General features: G+C 38.6%; 1 protein-coding gene across 2 annotated transcripts in view; it reads left to right on the top strand.

Moving 5' to 3' along the window:
• Positions 1–19,763, top strand: part of AKAP7 (A-kinase anchoring protein 7) — a 123,074-nt gene that overhangs the window by 48,886 nt on the left and 54,425 nt on the right. For both annotated transcript variants that reach the window (XM_070376675.1, XM_070376674.1), the window contains exon 7: positions 18,696–18,843. In XM_070376675.1, coding sequence (XP_070232776.1) covers positions 18,696–18,843 — 148 coding nt within the window. The remainder of the gene's footprint in view (positions 1–18,695; positions 18,844–19,763) is intronic.

A 19,763-nucleotide genomic window follows, 5' to 3' on the forward strand; every position in this document is an offset into this window, starting at 1 on the left:
TCTAGTGGAATATATCTCATAAGGGAGTAGTAAAAGTAGTATGCTTTTTTTTTTGACTGGGCTGTGCAGCTTGCGGGATCTTAGTTCCCTGACCAGGGATTGAACCCATACCCTCAGCAGTGAAAGAATGGAGTCTTATGCACTGGACTGCCAGGGAATTCCCTTGAAAGTAGTTTTGTATATCTTCAAGCTATTTTGATTATCACTATGTTTTCAAAGGGCTTCCCTGGTGGCTCAGAGGTTAAAGCATCTGCCTGCAATGCAGGAGACCAGGGTTCGATCCCTGGGTCGGGAACATCCCCTGGAGAAGGAAGTGGCAACCCACTCCAGTATTCTTGCCTGGAGAATCCCATGGAGGGAGGAGCCTTGTAGGCTACAGTTCACGGGGTCTCAAACAGTAGTTTTTTAAATCAAATGAATGAAGCCTCAGAAAAGCTTCTTTAAATTATTTTGTCTCTGAATAGCTAAAATTCAACTTGTTTGTATCATTTCTTCAGAGTATGTTTGTTTCTCGTGGTTAGACTATTTGTTTTGGTCAGTGCTTTTTATAGTGCTTTATTTTGGGTTTATTTTTCACACTGAGTGACCTTGTGTTGGTATTTCTGTGATTTGACATTGCAGAAACTGGTTTGTTAGAAGTATGTGCTAACACTTGGTGGCAGAAGAAGACCAGTTTCAAATCAAATATGCATCTTAAGGCAGATCCAGATTCTTTGAGCAATAAATGCAATCTTTTCATGAATAGAACAGTTGTGTTTAATCATAAATTATTTTTTGGACTTCTTGGATATTTTTCCTGCTTTATAACTCTTTCAAATTACTAATAGAGCACTTAAACTATCAAAGCTATAGGTTATTAATTGGCCCTTTCTTATAGCAGTGTTTCACAAAGTCAGACAATGAGAGAACTTTAGAATGAAAGAAATGATCTTCTTTGAAATTGTTTGCTCCCTTTTTCACTTGGACTGGTTTGCTTTGAGTGCAGAGTTTGATATGCACATAGCTAAGGACAGAAGGGTAGTTATTGGACCGTACGATGATGAGGTTGGGGAAAGCAGGGAATATCCCCTGGAGAAGGGCATGGCAACCCACTCCACTATTCTTGCCTGGGAAATCCCATGGACAGAGGAACCTGGTGGACTACAATCTATTAGGTCACAAAAGTTGCACATGACTCTGAAGGCATGCAACAAAAGAGGGCCTGCCAGGTTGCACTGCCTCTGTCTTCTTTTCTGAAAGAAGGCACTTTAGGTGCCCTTGGTAAGAGCAGGCTTTTATTATTCCAGACAAAAACTGGTCTTAGAAATATCCTTGGTATAAGTTAAAGCAAGTCTGATTCACAAGATGGCAGAGTAGAAGGACATGAGCTCATCTTTTCCTGTGAGAACTCCAATATTGCAACTAACTGCTGAACATTCATCAACAGGAGAATGACTGATCACTTGGATCACAGCCTTGTCTAACTCAATAAAACTATGAGCCATGCCATGTAGAGCCACCCAAGAGGGACAGCTCATGGTGGAAGGTACTGACAAAATGTGGTCCACTGGAGAAGGGAATGGCAAACCACTTTAGTATTCTTGCCTTGAGAACCCTGTGAACAGTATGAAAAGGCAAAAAAAATATGACATTGAAAGATGAACTCCCCAAGTCAGTATGGCCAATATGCTACTGGAGAAGAGTGGAGAAATAGTTCCAGAAAGAATGAAGAGGCTGAGGCAAAGCAAAAATAGCACTCAGTTTTGGATGTGACTGGTAATGGAAATAAAGTGCAATACTGTAAAGAACAATATTGCATAGGAACCTGGAATGTTAGGTGTTGAATCAAGGTAAATTGGAATTGGTCAAACAGGAGATGGCAAGAGTGAACATCGACATTTTAGGAATCAGTGAACTAAAATGGACTGGAATCAGTGAATTTAATTCAGATGACCGTTATATCTATTACTGTGGGCAAGACTCTTCAAAGAAATGGAATAGCCTTTATAGCCAACAAAATGCAGTACTTGGGTGCAATCTCAAAAATGACAGAATGATCTCTGTTTGTTTCCAAGGCAAACCATTCAATATCACAAAAATCCAAGGCTATGTGCCAACCACTAATATTGAAGAAGCTGAAGTTGAATGGTTCTATGACAACCTACAAGGTCTTCTAGAACTAACACCAAAAAAAGTTGTCCTTTTCATCATAGGGGACTGAAATGCAAAAGTAGGAAGTCAAGAGATGATACCTGGAGTAACAGCCAAGTTTGGCCTTGGAGTACAAAATGAAGCAGGGCAAAAGCTAACAGAGTTTTGCCAAGAGAACACACTGGTCATAGTAAACACCCTCTTCCAAAAACACAAGAGATAACTCTACACATAGACATCACCAAATGGTCAATAGCGAAATCAGATTGATTATATTCTTTGAAGCCAAAGATGGAGAAGCTCTATACAGTCAGCAAACAAGACCAGGAGCTGACTGTGGCTCAGATTATGAACTCCGTATTGCCAAATTCAGACTGAAATTGAAGAAAGTGGGGAAAACCATTAGACCATTCAGGTATGACTTAAATCAAATCCCTTAGGATTATACAGTGGAAGTGAAAATAGATTGAAGGGATTAGATCTGATACATAGAGTGCCTGAAGAACTATGGATAGAAGTTCGTAGCATTGTACAGGAGGTGGTGATCAAAACCATCCCCAAAAAGAAGAAATGCAAAAAGGCAAAGTGGTTGTCTGAGGAGGCCTTGCAAATAGCTGAAAAAAGAATAGAAGTAAAAGGCAAAGGAGAAAAGGAAAGATATATTCATCTGAATGTAGAGTTCCAAAGAATAGCAAGGAGAAATAAGAAAGCCTTCCTCAGTGATCAATGCAAAGAAATAGAGGAAAAGAATAAAAAATGGAAGACTAGAGATCTCTTCAAGAAAGTAAGAGATACCAAGGGATTATTTCTTGCAAAGATGGGCACAATAAAGGACAGAAATGGTATGGACCTAACAGAAGCAGAAGATATAAGAAGAGGTGGCAAGAATACACAGAAGAACTGTAAAAAAAAAGATCTTCATGACTCAGATAACCACGATGGTGTGATCACTCACCTACAGCCAGACATCCTAGAATGTGAACTCAAGTGGGCCTTAGGAAGCATTACTATGAACAAAGCTATTGGAGACAATGGAATTCCAGCTGAGCTCTTTCAAGTCCTAAAAGATGATGCTGTGAAAATGCTGCATTCAATATGCCAGCAAATTTGGAAAACTCAGCAGTGGCCACAGGACTGGAAAAGGTCAGTTTTCATTCCAATCCCAAAGAAGGGCAATGCCAAAGAATGCTCAAACTACTGTACAATTGTACTTATTTCACACGCTAGCATGTGTACTTATTTCACACATGCTCAAAATTCTCCAAGTCAGGCTTCAACAGTATGTGAATCATGAACTTTCAGAAGTTCAAGGTGGATTTAGAAAAGGCAGAGGAACTAGAGGTCAAATTGACAACATCTGTTGGATCATAGAAAAAGCAAGAGAGTTCCAGAAAACATCTACTTGTACTTTATTGACTACGTTAAAACCTTTGACTGTGTGGATCACAGCAAACTGTGAAATTTCTTAAGGAGATGGGAATACCAGACCACCTGACCTGCCTTCTGAGTAATCTGTATGTGGGTCAAGAAGCAACAGTTAGAACTGGACATGGAACAACAGACTGGTTCCAAATTGGGAAAGGAGTATGCCAAGGCTGTATATTGTCACCTTGCTTATTTAACTTATATGCAGAGTACATGATGTGAAATGCTGGACTGGATGAAGTACAAGCTGGAATTAAGATTTCCAGGAGAAATATCAATAACCTCAGATATGTAGATGACACCACCTTTATGGCAGAAAGTGAAGAGGAACTGAAGAGCCTCTTGATGAAAGTGAAAGAAGAGAGTGAAAAAGCTGGCTTAAAACTCAACATTCATAAAAGGAAGATCATGGCATCTGGTCCCATCCCTTCATGGCAAATAGATGGGGAAACAGTGGAAACAGTGAGAGACTTTATTTTCTTGGGCTCCAGAATCACTGCAGATGGTGACTGCAACTATGACATTAAAAGGCCCTTGGTCCTTGGAAGAAAAGCTATGACCAACTTAGCATATTCAAAAGCAGAGACATTACTTTGCCAACAAAGGTCCATCTATTCTAAGCTATGGTTTTTCTAGTAGTCCTGTATGCATGTGAGAGTTGGATCATAAAGAAAGCTGAGCGCTGAAGAAATGATGCTTTTGAACTATGGTGTTGGAGAAGACTCTTGAGAGTCCCTTGGACTGCAAGGAGATCCAACCAGCCCATCCTAAAGGAAATCAGTCCTGAATATTCATTAGAAGGATTGATACTGAAGTTGAAGCTCTGATACTTTGATTACCTGATGCGAAATACTGACTCATTAGAAAAGACCCTGATGTGAGAAAGATTGAAGGCAGGAGGAGAAGGGGATGACAGAGGATGAGATGGTTGGATTGCATCACTGACTCGATGGTGACTCAAAAGCTTACTTTTGAGTAAACTCTGGGAGTGGATGATGGACAGGAAGCCTGGTTTGCTGCAGTCCTTGGGGCTGCAAAGAGTTGGACGTGACTGAACAGCAACTGAACTGACGTTAAAGCAGATTGTTTCAGTAACCTATTCCTGAATCTCCCAATGCCTAACAACTTAAAAATTTTAGTTGTTTTTGAGTCTCTTTTCATATTATCAAGTGCACTTAGTTCTGAAGCTATAATATGGAATTCTCTTTGGATTTTTCTTAGTTAAAAATCAATAAGTGAAAACACAATACAGTATCTCTTTTTGTTTTAATTTTTTTAAAGCTAAAAAAGTGGTGCAATCTACTGTGAGATGGAATTGTAATTTCTTCTGAGAGTCTAGGTGCCATTAGTCAACTGTGTCATCTATTGTGTGTCAGAGCACTATATATAGCAACTGACTTCAGTTTTGTTTCTAAGGCATTTTTCAGCTTCATGCTGTTCTGTTGTCTGTTTCTGTGTTTTGAGATAAACCTAAGTATGCCTTTTAATTGTTTAAAAATTGGAAATGCTGTCTTCAAAAGTAGACTCACTAAATGTTCATTTGTAACCTTTCAGTAATTTATACATCTTTGAACATTGAAATATATAGGAAATAATAAGCAGAAAGCAAAATTATTTTTAAGGAAGAATTCTGGAATTTGATTCATGTCAAAATACCAAAATGGCTTCCTGATTGACCTTTATTCTGTTAAGAGATTTTGAAAAATTTGAAAACTCTAGAAGAAATGACCCAGTCAACCTAATATTATTAAGTCTGTGCAGAGTGGAATGGAGATTTGAAATAAGTGTTTTCATTGACATTTCCTGAAAATTTTATCTCAGGACATCTCTCAGTATTTTATGTGAGGTAAGGATTCTGTGATCAAGTGCATGTTAGCAGTGATGGGTTAAAGTTAATCTGAGTCTTTATTTCAGGATTTCTTAGGATCTCCAAAACGTGAATGTTTACTGTGAATCTTAAGAGCTTCTAACAACAAAAGTTTAATTTTTTACCTCTGGGTCATCTGTGGTTCTGTTCCACATTGTCTTTATTCAAGACCTTGGTTTAGCAGCTTACATCTAGGACTTCACTGGCCTTTGACTGAAGGAAGAGAGAGATGGTGATAAACAGCTGAAAGTTTCTGCTAAGAAGTGACGCACGTCATTCCTCGTCATGTCTTATTGGCCAAAGAAGGTCACATGGTCCTTTCCGGGTTCAACAGAGCAGGATATAAAACCCACTTGCAGCAAAGGACACCACAAGAAGGGCAGTGAATATTTTGAACATTATACATCCTACCTGAGCATCATTTCCTAAATGTACTTGATAAGCGTGGCCTTTTTTTCATCTCCCATGTTTTAGCACATCATTTAGGCAACGCTGGTCTTGATCATTCAGGCTTAAATGATACCTTTTCTTCAAACATACAGATTCACTGGCCAGTTTACTTACTGTAGAGCATTTGTATCCCAAGGCAAGATTCTGATTTAAATGCCATTAAAAAAAACAGAGTTTTAGAGCTAGGATTAAAAGATGCAATAATGAAGTATTTGAGGTAATTAGAGTTGCATGAGTTAGCCTTCAGTTCAGTCCAGTTACTCAGTCCCCATGTCCTCTTTGTGATCCCATGAACCGCAGCACATCCAGCCTCCCTGTCCATCACTTGAGTTCACCTAAACCCATGTCCATTGAGTCGGTGATGCTATCCAACCATCTAACCCTCTGTCGTCCCCTTCTCCTCCTGCCCTCAATATTTCCCAGCATCAAGGTCTTTTCAAATGAGTCATGCAGATGTATAACTAGTTTTGGAGAAGGCAATGACACCCCACTCCAGTGTTCTTGCCTGGAAAATCCCATGGACAGAGGAACCTGGTGGGCTGCCATCTCTGGGGTCACACAGAGTCAGACATGACTGAAGCGACTTAGCAGCAGCAGCAGCAAACTAGTTTACACTGGAATTTTATTTCCAATCCTAAATATCAAAGGATTTACTTTGACCATTTATTAGAACCATATTCTGCCAAGGAAAGGTACCTCAAAAACAGAATAATACTAAATTACTCAATTCTTCCAACTGATAAGCCCTATAAATTAAAGATGAATAATATTGCTGTTTTCTCTTTGCAAGGGCAAAAATTCACATTATCTGTAGTTAAAGACTTAAGACATCTAGCTCATATCACCTATAGCAACATTTTATATATTATTTATTTTATTTTTGGTTGCGCTCGGCCTTCCTTTCCTGGGCTTTCTCTAGGTGCGGAAAGCAGGGCTACTGTTTAGTTGGAGTGTGCAGGCTTCTCATTGCAGTGGCTTCTCTTTTCACAGAACACGGGCTCTTAGTTTATGGGCTTCAGTAGTTGCAGCACGTAGTCTCAGTAGTTTTTGTGCAAAGGCTTAGTTGCTCTGTGGCCTGTGGAATCTTCCTGGACCAGGGATCGAAACCATGGCCCCTGTATTGGCAGGCAGATTTCCATCCACGGTACCACCAGGGAAGTCCAACGTTTTTAATTGTTAGTAAACTCTATGACATCATTTTGGAGACCCATCTTTAAGGCCTTATAAGTACATCGTGTCTTTACATTGACCTCAAGCTGATGGCCAGTGTGTGAAGGTACTTTTCTTCCTTCCTTGGCTATAGCCTTCTCTACAGCTGAATTTGATTCTGATTTGTTACATAACTTTATTTAGAGCAGAACATTTCATTCAGAGTGGTTTCACTTTTGTCTCCAGCACAGCTGTGAGATCTTAATCAGCCATTACCTGGGAGAATGTTCCATGACTTTCTCTAGTGGTCCTGGACCTTTAGCAGCATCCCTCCTCCCCCACCTTCATACTCCATCCTGTTTTCATGACTTGGTCCCTTTGGATTCCATCTTGCTCCTCGTCCTCCCTGACCTATCCTGATAATCAAGAGAATCATAAACAGGACCTTGTGCTCTTGATTTCCAGTGCAGATATGGGGGCAGTAGTCTCCTGGTAATTAGCTGAGTGGATACAAAAATCACGTGAAACATATTTCCCAACAGATTGTAACTTTCTATCAGGTATATCCCTACAGGCATGTGCTTAAATTGTACACAATGGGGATGAGGTCTACATGCAGGTAACGGTGTCAGGTTTGGCTAGTCTAGGTTTCCTGGGTGATGAACATACTGGGTAGAGCAGAAAAGCAAGCGGAATATGCCAGTGTTTATGATCTTTGGCAAACTGTCATCCTAACTATCAGCAAACTATCAGCCAGGCTGCCCTGTCCATCACCAACTCCCAGAGCTTACTCAAACTCATGTCCATAGAGTCAGTGAAGCCATTCAACCATCTTATCCTCTGTCGTCCCTTTTACCTCCTGTCTTCAATCTTTCCCAGCATCAGGGTCTTTTCCAGTGAGTCAGTTCTTCCCATCGGGTGGCCAAAGTATTGGAGTTTCAGCTTCAGCATCAGTTCTTCCAATGAATATTCAGGACTGATTTCCTTTAGGAGGGACTGGTTGAATCTCCTTATAGTCCAAGGGACTCTCAAGAGTCTTCTCCAACACCACAGTTCAAAAGCATCAATTCTTTGATGCTCAGTTTTCTTTATAGTCCAATTCTCACATCCGTACATGACTACTAGAAAAACCATAGCTTTGGCTAGATGGACCTTTGTTGGAAAACTACTGTCTCTGCTTTTTAATATGCTGTCTAAGTTTGTCGTAGCTTTTCTTCCAAGGAGCAAGCATCTTTTAATTTCATGGCTGCAGTCACCATCTGCAATGATTTTGGAGCCCCCAAAAATAAAGTCTCTCACTGTTTCCATTGTTTCCCCATCTATTTGCCATGAAGGGATGGGACCAGATGCCATGACCTTAGTTTTCTGAATGTTGACTTGTAAGCCAAGTGATGTTTATCAGTTCAGTTCATTTCAGTTCAGTCACTCAGTCGTGTCCGACTCTTTGTGACCCCATGGACTGCAGCACGCCAGGCCTCCCTGTCCATCACCAATTTCCAGAGTTTACCAAAACTCATGTCCATTGAGTCTGTGTTGCCATCCAAACATCTCACCCTCTGTTGTCCCCTTCACCTCCTGCCTTCAATCTTACTGAGCATCAATGATGTCTATGGATGCATATAAAAGATTTTGCCAGTGTATATATAATCCCTGCTACATTGTCTAAGTTTTCAGTTCTCATTTAGGTTGGATCTGAGGCTATAGTTTGGTCTAAAATTCTGTCTGTGGATAATCCAATCAATTTATATGAATGATTCCATACTTCTGATCTCTAGGCTATAAAAGCAGAACACATTCAACCATAATATATGTTGCAGTATATAGGCCAGTGTTACAGGACAAGTTAAAATTATTCATTAGGATTTTTCATGAACTTATTTCTGAATGAGCTTTTGCAGAACAGCTTCACTGTCATTTTTTGTCGTCAACATCCTGAGAATTTCTTGCACCAGTGACTTGCTGATATTTACTTACTTAATGTTGAGAGAACTGTTGATTAAATGGAAAGCTATTGCAATGAAGAATGAAAACATCTTAAATAGAGTTATAAGTTTATAGTTCGTATTTGGGAAGAAATTTGGTGACTGGATATTTTATGTTTTATCTTTAGTTTATAGAAATAAATGGTTACATTGGTAAATTCAGGAGAACGTGTTATTATTTGCTCCAAAGAGCAAAATATTAGGAAAACAGATGTGATTAGGAGGAGTAGGATATAACTTGTTTACACTTGAGTAACCCTAGGCTGCACTGAGCCAAGAACACAGCTGGACTTTGATCAAGGGGAGTTGAGGTTCCAGCTGAGATTGGGCTGTCTAGGGAGCATTCCTCGATGCCTTAGTTATGAGTCTCTGCTTCATTGAAATGAAAAAATTCAGTTCAGTCACTCTGTCCTGTCTGACTCTTTGCAACCCCATGGACTGCAGCATGCCAGGCTTCCCTGTCCAACACCAACTCCCGGAGCTTACTCAAACTCATGTCCATAGAGTCAGTGAAGCCATCCATCTCATCCTCTGTTGTCCCCTTCTCCTCCTGCTTTCAGTCTTTCCCAGCATCAGGGTCTTTTCCAGTGAGTCAGTTCTTCCCATCAGGTAGCCAAAGTATTGGAATTTCAGCTTTAGCATCGGTCCTTCCAGTGAATATTCAGGACTGATTTCCTTTAGGATGAACTGATTGGATCTCCTTGCTGTCCAAGGGACTCTCAAGAGTCTTCTCCAACACCACAGTTCAAAAGCATCAATTCTTTGGCGCTCAGCTTCCTTTATAGTGCAACTCTCAGATCCATACATGACTACTGGAAAAACCATAGCTTTGACTAGATGGACCTTTGTTGGCAAAGTAGTGTCTCTGCTTTTCAATATGCTATGTAGACTGGTCATGGCTTTTCTTCCAAGGAGCAAGAATCTTTTAATTTCATGGCTGCAGTCACCATCTGCATTGATTTTGGAGCCCCCGCAAAATAAAGTCTGTCACTGTTTTCATGGTTTCCCCATCTATTTGCCATGTAGTGATGGGGCCAGATGCCATGATATTAGGTTTCTGAATGTTGAGGTTTAAGCCAGCTTTTTCACTCTCCTCTTTTCACTTTCATCAAGAAGCTCTTCAGTTCTTCGCTTTCTGCCATAAGAATGGTATCATCTGCATATCTGAGGTTATTGATGTTTCTTTCTCCTGGCAATCTTGACTCCAGCTTGTGCTTCATCTAGCCCAGCATGTCTCATGATGTACTCTGCATATAAGTTAAATAAGCAGGGTGACAGTATACAGCCTTGACGTACTCCTTTCCCTATATGGAACCAGTCTGTTGTTCCATGTCCAGTTCTAACTGTTGCTTCTTGACCTGCATACAGATTTCTCAGGAGGCTGGTAAGGGGGTCTGGTATTCCCATCTCTTGAAGAATTTTCCACAGTTTGTTGTGATCCACACAGTCAAAGACTTTGACATAGTCAATAAAGCAGAAGTAAATGTTTTTCTGGAACGCCTGTGTGTTTTTGATGATCCAACGGATGTTGGCAATTTGATCTCTGCTTCCTCTGCCTTTTCTAAATCTAGCTTGAACATCTGGAAGTTCACGATTCATGTAGTGTTGAAGCCTGGCTTGGAGAATTTTGAGCAGTACTTTGCTAGCGTGTGAGATGAGTGCAATTGTGTAGTAGTTTGAACATTCTTTGGCATTGGAATGAAAACTGACCTTTTCCAGTCTTGTGGCCACTGCTGAGTTTTCCATATGAGAAATGAGAAAAGCCACATGCAAATATCAGAAACAGTTATATGGCCAAACAGCATATGTTTTCTTATGCTCTACTTGAGAAATCTTGAGGAGGAATTGAGGTTTGCTAAGTAGACAAAGAATGAGCCTAGATGGGAGCAGTCTGCGTTGTAAATAAAGGTATTGTAATGTCCCTGTGCTTTTGCATTGTCTGTGACTTTGAGAACTTCCCTGAGTGCCCTCAACATGTTCTTTTCCGGTTAACATGACATTCATAGTCAGTGTAAATGGGCTAACTGCAACCAAATTCGTGTTTCTGCCTCTGATCTTTTTGATTCCAGCAACTCATAAAAACAATACCACGAAGCAATGCCGCATATTCTCTTGGTGCTTTTTGTGAAGTGGCTTGTTTTACTGGGAGTTGTCTATCACCTCTTCTCTGACAGCTTTCCTTGCCACTTGATACCCCCAAGGATCATCCATCTCTTCTCAGTGTTAGGACAGCGAGAAGTAGGTGTCAACAACAGATTCAAAACATAGCTGTAGTGGCTTTGTTTTTACTTATTACTTGCTGAAAGGTGCAGTATTGTAAATGTTAGATATAATGCTGGGGTAAAGAGTTTCTACTTTTTCTTTCTCTAAAGCCTCAAGATTAAACAAAGCAGTAGTGCTAAACGCAAGTATATAAATAGAGGGATTAAGGGGATGACCTCTCTGAAAAGCCTCATGGTGGGATGCATAGATGCTCTAGCATTAAGTAAGTTAAAAAGAAGAACTGAGAAATACTGGATGCTCAAACAAACAGCTGGTTTAAAAAATGCAGATAATCTCTGCCAGTGTTTTAGTTGATTATTTGCATGTTAGCAGTAGAGGAATTCTTCTTACAGTCTGGATACTTTGGATAATTTTTACTGTGTGTAAGTAACATTACAAACTCTTTGCCATCTCCCTTTATAAAATTCATTTACTATGGATGTATAATTATCACTTTATTTATTAATACTAATGCAGCATATTAAATGTAGGTGTTTTAGATGTTACAAATTCTCAAAGCAATTTTCACATTGGTTTTAGCAATGATAGTATATATGATTATATCTTAAGAATGATTAGTATTCTTAGAATTTTAATCTTTTAAATAGTGAAAGAGCTTGAATATTGTCATTCTGTTCTTTTTCAATTTATTTGTGTTCTCCACTTACCCTGAATCTGAGTCCAAGTTCTCCCTCTTACTAGCTGTGTGTCCGTCAGTAAGTGACCTGATTTCTCTGTGAATCAGTTTCCTTATCGGGGGATAATAATGGTACTAATCTCAGAGGGTTATTGCAGTTATTAACTGAGCTAATAAGTTCTTAGAGTAGTGCCTGTACATAGTAAATACTGTGGAAGTATTTTCTAGTATTGTGAAACTGATGGTAGAAAGCATTTTTTTTTTTTTTTTTTTTCAGATTGGTACAGATCAATGAGCAAAGTAGAACTGTTTTTTCTATTTCCCATCACTCGTTAACTTTTTCATCTCTGAAGTTACTGACAGGCCTGAGGCAGGGTGTTAGGGCCCCAGCCAGGGAGGAAATAGGCATTGCTAGACAGAGGGTCCAGGCACAGCCCAGGCTGACAGGCAGGCTGAGAGCAGCAGGAGGAGGAGATGGGAAAGCTGCAAGGCAGTTCTCAGCCAGGGATGCTAGGCACTGGATCTGAAACCACCATGCTATTTGAGAACACACTGGCTGTGTGGTGGAAACTCCTCATGTCTTTCCGTCCCTGTCATGAACAGGCTTGGATGGACTGAGCCTGAATGGGAGGGGTCTCCGTTTTCCCCACTGAGAGGGGCTGAGGGAAAGACTATAGCTGACAAGGAGGTCATCAAGTGTCTGTATCCGGGGAAAGATGGAAGTAAAACAGTACAAATAAGTGAAAAATGTAGTTTTGCCAAGAGACAGAGTCATTAAGAATTGTAAAGTAAGATTTGCTTCAGGGAAGCCCCTTGTGGATAGAGAATCTTTTTATAACTTTGAATCACCAATATGTAACTTTTCACTAGGAATAGTGATCATTAAGAATAAGTTTAGGGACTTTCCCTGATGGTCCAGTGGCTAAGACTCCATGTTTCCAATGCAGGGGGCACAGGTTCAATTCCTGGCCAGGGAACTAGATCCTGCATGCTGCAACTAAAATTTGGCACAGCAAAATAAAGAAACAGAGAGATGAATAAATATTAAGAAAAAATAAAATGTGTGGGCTCTCTGGGAAACAGAAAGTCACTGAAAACCCACTTTAAAAAATAATTTTAGTTTTCTAACTGGTATCATATCACTAAAGATATATAACTTTTTATCACTTATGAAAATGAACATAAAAGATTACCATTCTTTTATCAGCTGATGCCTAAAATGACAGGCCAGTTTGGATTGAGTCTTAATTTGCATCTTGAATTTTTATTTCATACCATTATCACAGAAAACATGCATTTCTTTCATAGCTGCTGGGTAACAGAAATAAACTATTGGAAAATAACAGAGCTCCAGGAATATCAGACTTAACCTCAAAAGGACACTTCTTTTCTTTTTGGTCTGATATGCAGCCTGTACATTTTTGCATCATGGAGGTTGTAATCATTATAATAAGATAACAAGTAACAGTATGAAATTATCTTTTATTATAAAAAAATTAACCTTCTTAACAAAACTGGCATCCCATTGTTTTTCTGATCACAATAACTTTGTTGTAGAAACTAAATTTGAATAATAAATATTTTATCTTTCAGAACCTTAGCTGAATGATTTTCACATTCAGATTGTTAACTAATATGAATTTTCTTATTTTGTGGCTGTTTACTTCCTAAATTGAAAATAGAGATGGATGCATAGGCTTATAAGACTGAGCCCTCTTTGGTACATATTAAATTTTGCACATCATGATATGATGAATGCTTCCTGAGTAAATAATATCCATGAGTTATCAGAAGCAGCCATCAGACGATTGTAAAAATACACTCTCAATGGCATTTTTCCTGTATTGGCTGTTTGGGTGCCAAGTAACAATCGAGAATGAAGTCCCTCTGGGTTTCATGGTCCACTGTATCAGAAATTATCATGTGGCTGTGAACAGCACTGATAGTTCTCCCTAAGCTATACCCGAAACTAGGCCAAAGGGAAGTAAAACTTCAGTCATTTCTGACGATTAATTAAGATAGTCTTGAACAAATTTTGTTTGATGTTTCTTGTCACTAATTTATTGTTTCAAAGTGTGACATTCTGTCTTTAAATTCCTATTTTCTCCTTCAGTGTTATGATGTATAATTGATGTCAGTTATATTGGTTACAGTTATCAATACAAAGCCTTAAAGATACACCCTGTTCCTTATTAGGCAAAAATAATTTTCAAGCATAGTAGTAGACAGTCACCAGGCATATTCAGCATTCCAGGATGCAGCACCCTCAGCATGGTTTTGTTGAAGATACCCTACATGTTGTTTGAAAGAATCCCAACTCTCTCAGCCTTTACAGGTCAGATTTTCCTGCCTCTAACCATTTTTGAGGCTTTTCTTTGCACTTTCCTAATATGTTATGGGCTTCCCTGGTGGCTCAGATGGTAAAGAATCTGCCTGTAATGCAGGAGACCTGGATTCAATCCCTGGGTGGGAACATCCCCTGAAGAAGGAAATGGAAAGGACAGTGGGCTACAGTCCGTGGGGTCACAAAGAGTCTAACATGACTTAAAGACTCAACAACAACAACATGTTAAGCTTCCATCTTTTCTTTAAATGATGAGGTACCTTGGAAAGTGTCTGGGCTATGAAGAAGGGAAGCAAAGACTAATTTGTGGTCCAAAACCTGAAAACCATCTTTTTTAGCTTTAAAAATATAGTTTTGCAGTCTGATGTCTCTGGTAATAGTTTGAGAACCCTCTGGATCCATTTGGAAAATTAGAGGCTGCTTAATCTTACTCTATAGATACCCAATTTTGATGTACTTGTTTATTTTTTTGAATGAAAGTCCTTTCCTTATTATGAAGGAGAAATACCACTTGCTGCCGCTGGATAGTGAGACTAATTCACATAGATTTTACTAGAAAAGAAATATATTTACAAGAGACAAAAGAGCCTTAAAAAAGCCCTGCAAAATATATTGTCAAACAAAAAATTCCCTGGAGAACAAGGACCATGCTAATATTATATAACAGACAAAGCTGTTCTGGATACTTTTATTATTGAAGGATGTTTTCTGATCAGAGCATGTAACTTTTAGTACGTCCTAAGGTCTCCTGCCTCTTTGAACCACAGCTCTCTCTGTAAGTTATGGGTTAAAGAACTAAGTTCATTTCACTCTCCAGTAAAAAATAGCTTCTTGAGATTCATGTTGGAAGTCATCTGTGGAGAATCTTACAAAATAGTTGGTACTTACTTTTTGCTAAATCTAAATTAATTAGCCTAATAGATTAGAGTAGCTTTTATGTTTCCTTTATTCCTTATTTTTTTTAAAAAATAGTGACATCTTACAAAACTGAAATGGAGATTATAGTGGCCATACAATGCTGGCAGTGGTATCTTGAAAATTGAAGGTCTTAATTTTTCTGCTAAGTTATCACTGATCTTTTGTCTGTTCAAAGGGAATGAATGACACCCTTTCCCCATCCCATCCCCACACAACAAACACACACAAATGAAAAAGCATTTGAAAGAGAAATAAGATGGTCAGTTTCCATTTACTCAGAACTTTTCCCCCCTGAGATCTTACCTATGATTTTCAGTAGTCTTTCCTAATAATAATTATCTACAATATATTATAGCATTTACCATATTTCACTGTTTTAAGCACTTTTATAAATTGACTAATTTAGTGCATATAGCACTTAGAGGTAGGTATGATTGTTAGCCTCATCTTATGGATAAGGAAACTGAAATGAAGCCACATGGCTGAGAAGTGGCCAAGCAGGGACTTGCCCTCATGCACTAACTGACCCTCAGCATTAGGCTCTGCTGTCCCTCATGGACTTCTGCTCACCAAATCAAAAGAAATCCATTCATTTTCTTTCTTGCTGAACTCTGAATGAACAGCATTTGATGTTGTCAACTATTCTCTTCTTGAAACTTTATCCTCCTTTGCACTTGTGACAGTTGCTTATCGAGCCCTGCTTCATGTCAAGCACTGTTCTAGGGACTGAGGATGGTGGTGGTTTAGTTGCTAAGTCATGTCTGACTCTTGCGACCCCATGGACTGTGTAGCCTGCCAGGCTCCTCTATCCATGGGATTCTCCAGGCAAGTATACTGGAGTGGGTTACTATTTCCTTCTCCAGGTGATTTTCCCAAGCCAGGAATTGAACCCGGGTCTCCTGCATTGCAGGCAGATTCTTTACTGACTAAGCTATAAGGGAAGCCCATAAGCTATAAGGGACTGAGGATATATATTTCAGAGAATAAAAATTAGACAAAAATCCTTGTGCTGGAGCTCCATATTCTAATGGAGAGAGACAGCTAGACAGACAGTGACATAAACATGAACTACATAATATGTTAGAAGATGGTAAGTGCTATGGAGAAACATAAGTATGTATAGGGGGAGAAAGAGAGAGAGGGTTTGGGAGGGCTGCTTGGGGAGGAGGGATGGTGTGGTTAAGTGAAGCCCTATTGTTGTACAGTTGCTAAGTTGTATCTGACTCTTTACAATCCTATGGACTGCAGCCCACCAGGCCTCCCTGTCCCTCATTATCTCCTGGAGTTTGCCCAAGTTCATGTCCAATGAATTGATGATACTATCCAACCATCTTATCCTCTGCTGCCCTCTTCTCCTTTTGCCTTCAATCCTTCCCAGCATCAGGGTCTTTTCCAATGGGTCATCTGTTTGTGAACTTCAGCTTCAGCATTAGTCCTTCCATTGAGCATTCAGGGTTGATTTCTCTTAGGACTGACTGGTTTGATCTCCTTGCTGTCCAAGGGGCTCTCAAGAATCTTCTCTCACACCACAATTCAAAAGCATCAATTTCTTAGGCATCTTTTTATATAAAAAGGTAATAAGTGAAGCCCTATTAAGAAAGTAATATTTGAGGAGAGAATTAAAGGAGATGAGGATGGACGATGAAGATATCTGGGGAGGAGCATTTCAGGAAGCAGGGACAGGCAGCACAGGGACTGTGAGGTAGGCTCTACCTGGCTTGTTCACAGAAGAGTGAGGAGGTTGGGGAGGCTGCTGAGGGATGAAGGCGAGAGTGGTGGACACGAGGTCCAGGGACAGCAGATCAGGACCCTGCAGGCGGGTTGGGGCAGTTTGGCTCCTCTGAGAAAAATGGAGACCCTTTGGAGAATTTTGAGCAGAGGATGACATGATCTGGGTGTATGTTTTCATAGGATCAGTTTGACTTCCAAAGAGAAAACAGTCAGGAAGCTCTTGGGATAATCCAGGTGAAAGAAACAGAAGTGCTTGGACAGAGGTGGCAGGGGAGTGGTGAGAACTGGGTGTGTTTTGAAGGTAGAACCAACATGATCTGATTGGAAGTAGGGCTAAGGGAAAGAGGAGAATCAAGGATGACCCCAGGGTTTTCAGCCTGATCAAGTCGAACATGGTTGCTGTTAACTGAGGTGGGGAAGTCTGAGTGAAGTGGTTAGGAAAGATCAGGAGCTCAGTTGAAACACATAGCTCAACAAAAATATGTTTTATATATATATATATATTTTTTTTTTTTTTTTGGCTGAGGCATGTAGGATCTTAACTCGGAGAGAGTTCAACAATAAACATGTTCAACAATAAAGAATTGAGTGAATAAATTGTATCTCCATATAATGGAATACTATAAAATATAGAAATATTTTTCACATTTATTTATTACTTATCAATATTGTCATATTAACTGAAAAAAAGCTTATTATCAAATACTACTCATGGTACAACTCATGCATAGGAAAAATAAAATATATAAAATTTTAGTAGTAGTTTGGTGTGATTTTAATTTTTTTCTATCTGCATTTAAAAATTTTTGGTGATTTTTGTGAATAAAAAGGGAAAGTACATATTCTAATTATACTTTAGTTAGATTTATATAAGTATATATAAAGGAAGAAGGAAATGGCAACCCACTCCAGTACTCTTCTGGAAAATCTCATGGACAAAGCCCCATGGACAGAGTTATAAAGCCTGGACACGACTGAGCTACTTTACTTTACTTTATATAAGTATAATTTGAAAATAACCATGCATAGAGAAAGACTTGAAGAATATATATATCACAGGGTTAATGTGTTAATATATAAATAACAGGGTCATAAATGATTTTTCATTTCCTTTTTTTTTCTATATTCTTTATATTTTCTGAGTTTTAGAAATGAAGATATTTCCAGGGCAATGTAAATAATATGTATATATATATATACACACACACACACACACACACACACATTTAAAGGAGCACATGGCCAGCTAGTAAACCTGCCCTGTAAAGTACTAAGATCTCATATATATATAGGATATTTATATTCTTTCCCATGTTTATATAAACTAATTTTTCAACAAAAATCTGCTATGAAAGCACACAGAATCAGGAGGTGCAGGTAGAGGAAAACTTGAAAGACCTATTGACTCCAATTGGAATATTTAAAAATTTCTCCCAGTTTTTGCATCCATTTATTTGGATGCAAAGATAAAATGTTACATTCCATGTCATTGAAAATTTCTCCCATTTCTCCATTGTCTTTGGAGATGATTACTCTTCCTTGATACCTCAAATTTCAACTTGATATACCTTATTAATTTTGCTCAACATTCTTCAATTTAAAAAAAAAAAATACAACTCATTCCAGGCAGAGAGACTTTAAAAACAACTTTACAGCAATTTTGTGGCATCCATTTTCAGATGCCAGCAGGCAAGACTGTATATCAAAATGTACTATCAGGTTCTAAGAAAGTGATAAAGATATGAATTGGTTGCCTAAATGAAATGATTGATTGATGTGATTTTGTCTTGTCATTTCAAGGGAGTGAAAAAAATAGACCCCAAATTATATGAAAAATTTATCGGCCATAGATTTGGAGAAGAAGTGGTACACTGTATAGATCTTTGCTCCATGCTGAAGAAAAAGCAAAGTAATGGCTATTATCACTGTGAGTCTTCAATTCTGATTGGTGAGTGGCATTTAAAAATTATTATCTTTGGTTTTGATTTCTTCAGCGTCATTTTGTTTTGGCAAATGTTTATGTTGTATGTTTTTCTCAGTGCCATATTTTCCTAAACATTATGTTTTGACAATAATACATTAAAAATTTTGTGGAACATATTTATTATTTATATTTATCAGTCAAGATTTCAGTACCAATAGTTTTTATGCTTCTGTGCTTTAAAATATAATCATCATGAAGTCTTGAAATGTTGATTCAAAATTCATTTCAGTGTAATTTTATTTTGTGAATATAAAAAAAGCATTTTCATCAGTGAAGGCCTATATGATCACAGCCTTCTATGCCAGCTATTTTCATCTTTGCTGCTTTTAATTAGGAATAGACTGTGCCAGGCCAGAAAGTTTCACTCTGAGAAGAAAAAGCATAGGTGGCCTGCAGAGATCGAAAACTTGTCTTTCAATTTTTTCCTTAAGAAGAATATGTTTTGAGGGGAGACCAAGATTCATGCATAAATGCTCTGTCATCTTATGAGAGAGATGGCTTGTGATGAGACAGATTCATACACAGTTATGTTTCCAAGTACAGAGCATGTACACCAAAAGAAGAATGTGAAAAACTAGAACAGGGGTATTTCTCGTTTGCAATGTGGCTGTCTTTCAAAGGAACCTGATCTGTTGTGATTGAAATTTACTATTTCAAGCTGGGCAATCTTCTTACAAAATTGTGAACTTCAAGACAACATCATTTGTATACTTTTTAAGTGATGTGAAAATAGAGAAGATAAAAACATGTATCTAAATATCTCAAGGGTCTTCAACCAAGGTACTTTCTTGCCACCATCAAGGTCAGCTTGAAGAAAACCTATGGAAATATACATCCTGAAAGAATCTTTATACAGAAAGTATTTTTAAAATGTTCAAGAAGAC

The sequence above is a fragment of the Bos mutus genome, chromosome 9 (assembly GCF_027580195.1).
Source record: "Bos mutus isolate GX-2022 chromosome 9, NWIPB_WYAK_1.1, whole genome shotgun sequence".
Lineage (NCBI taxonomy): Eukaryota > Metazoa > Chordata > Mammalia > Artiodactyla > Bovidae > Bos > Bos mutus.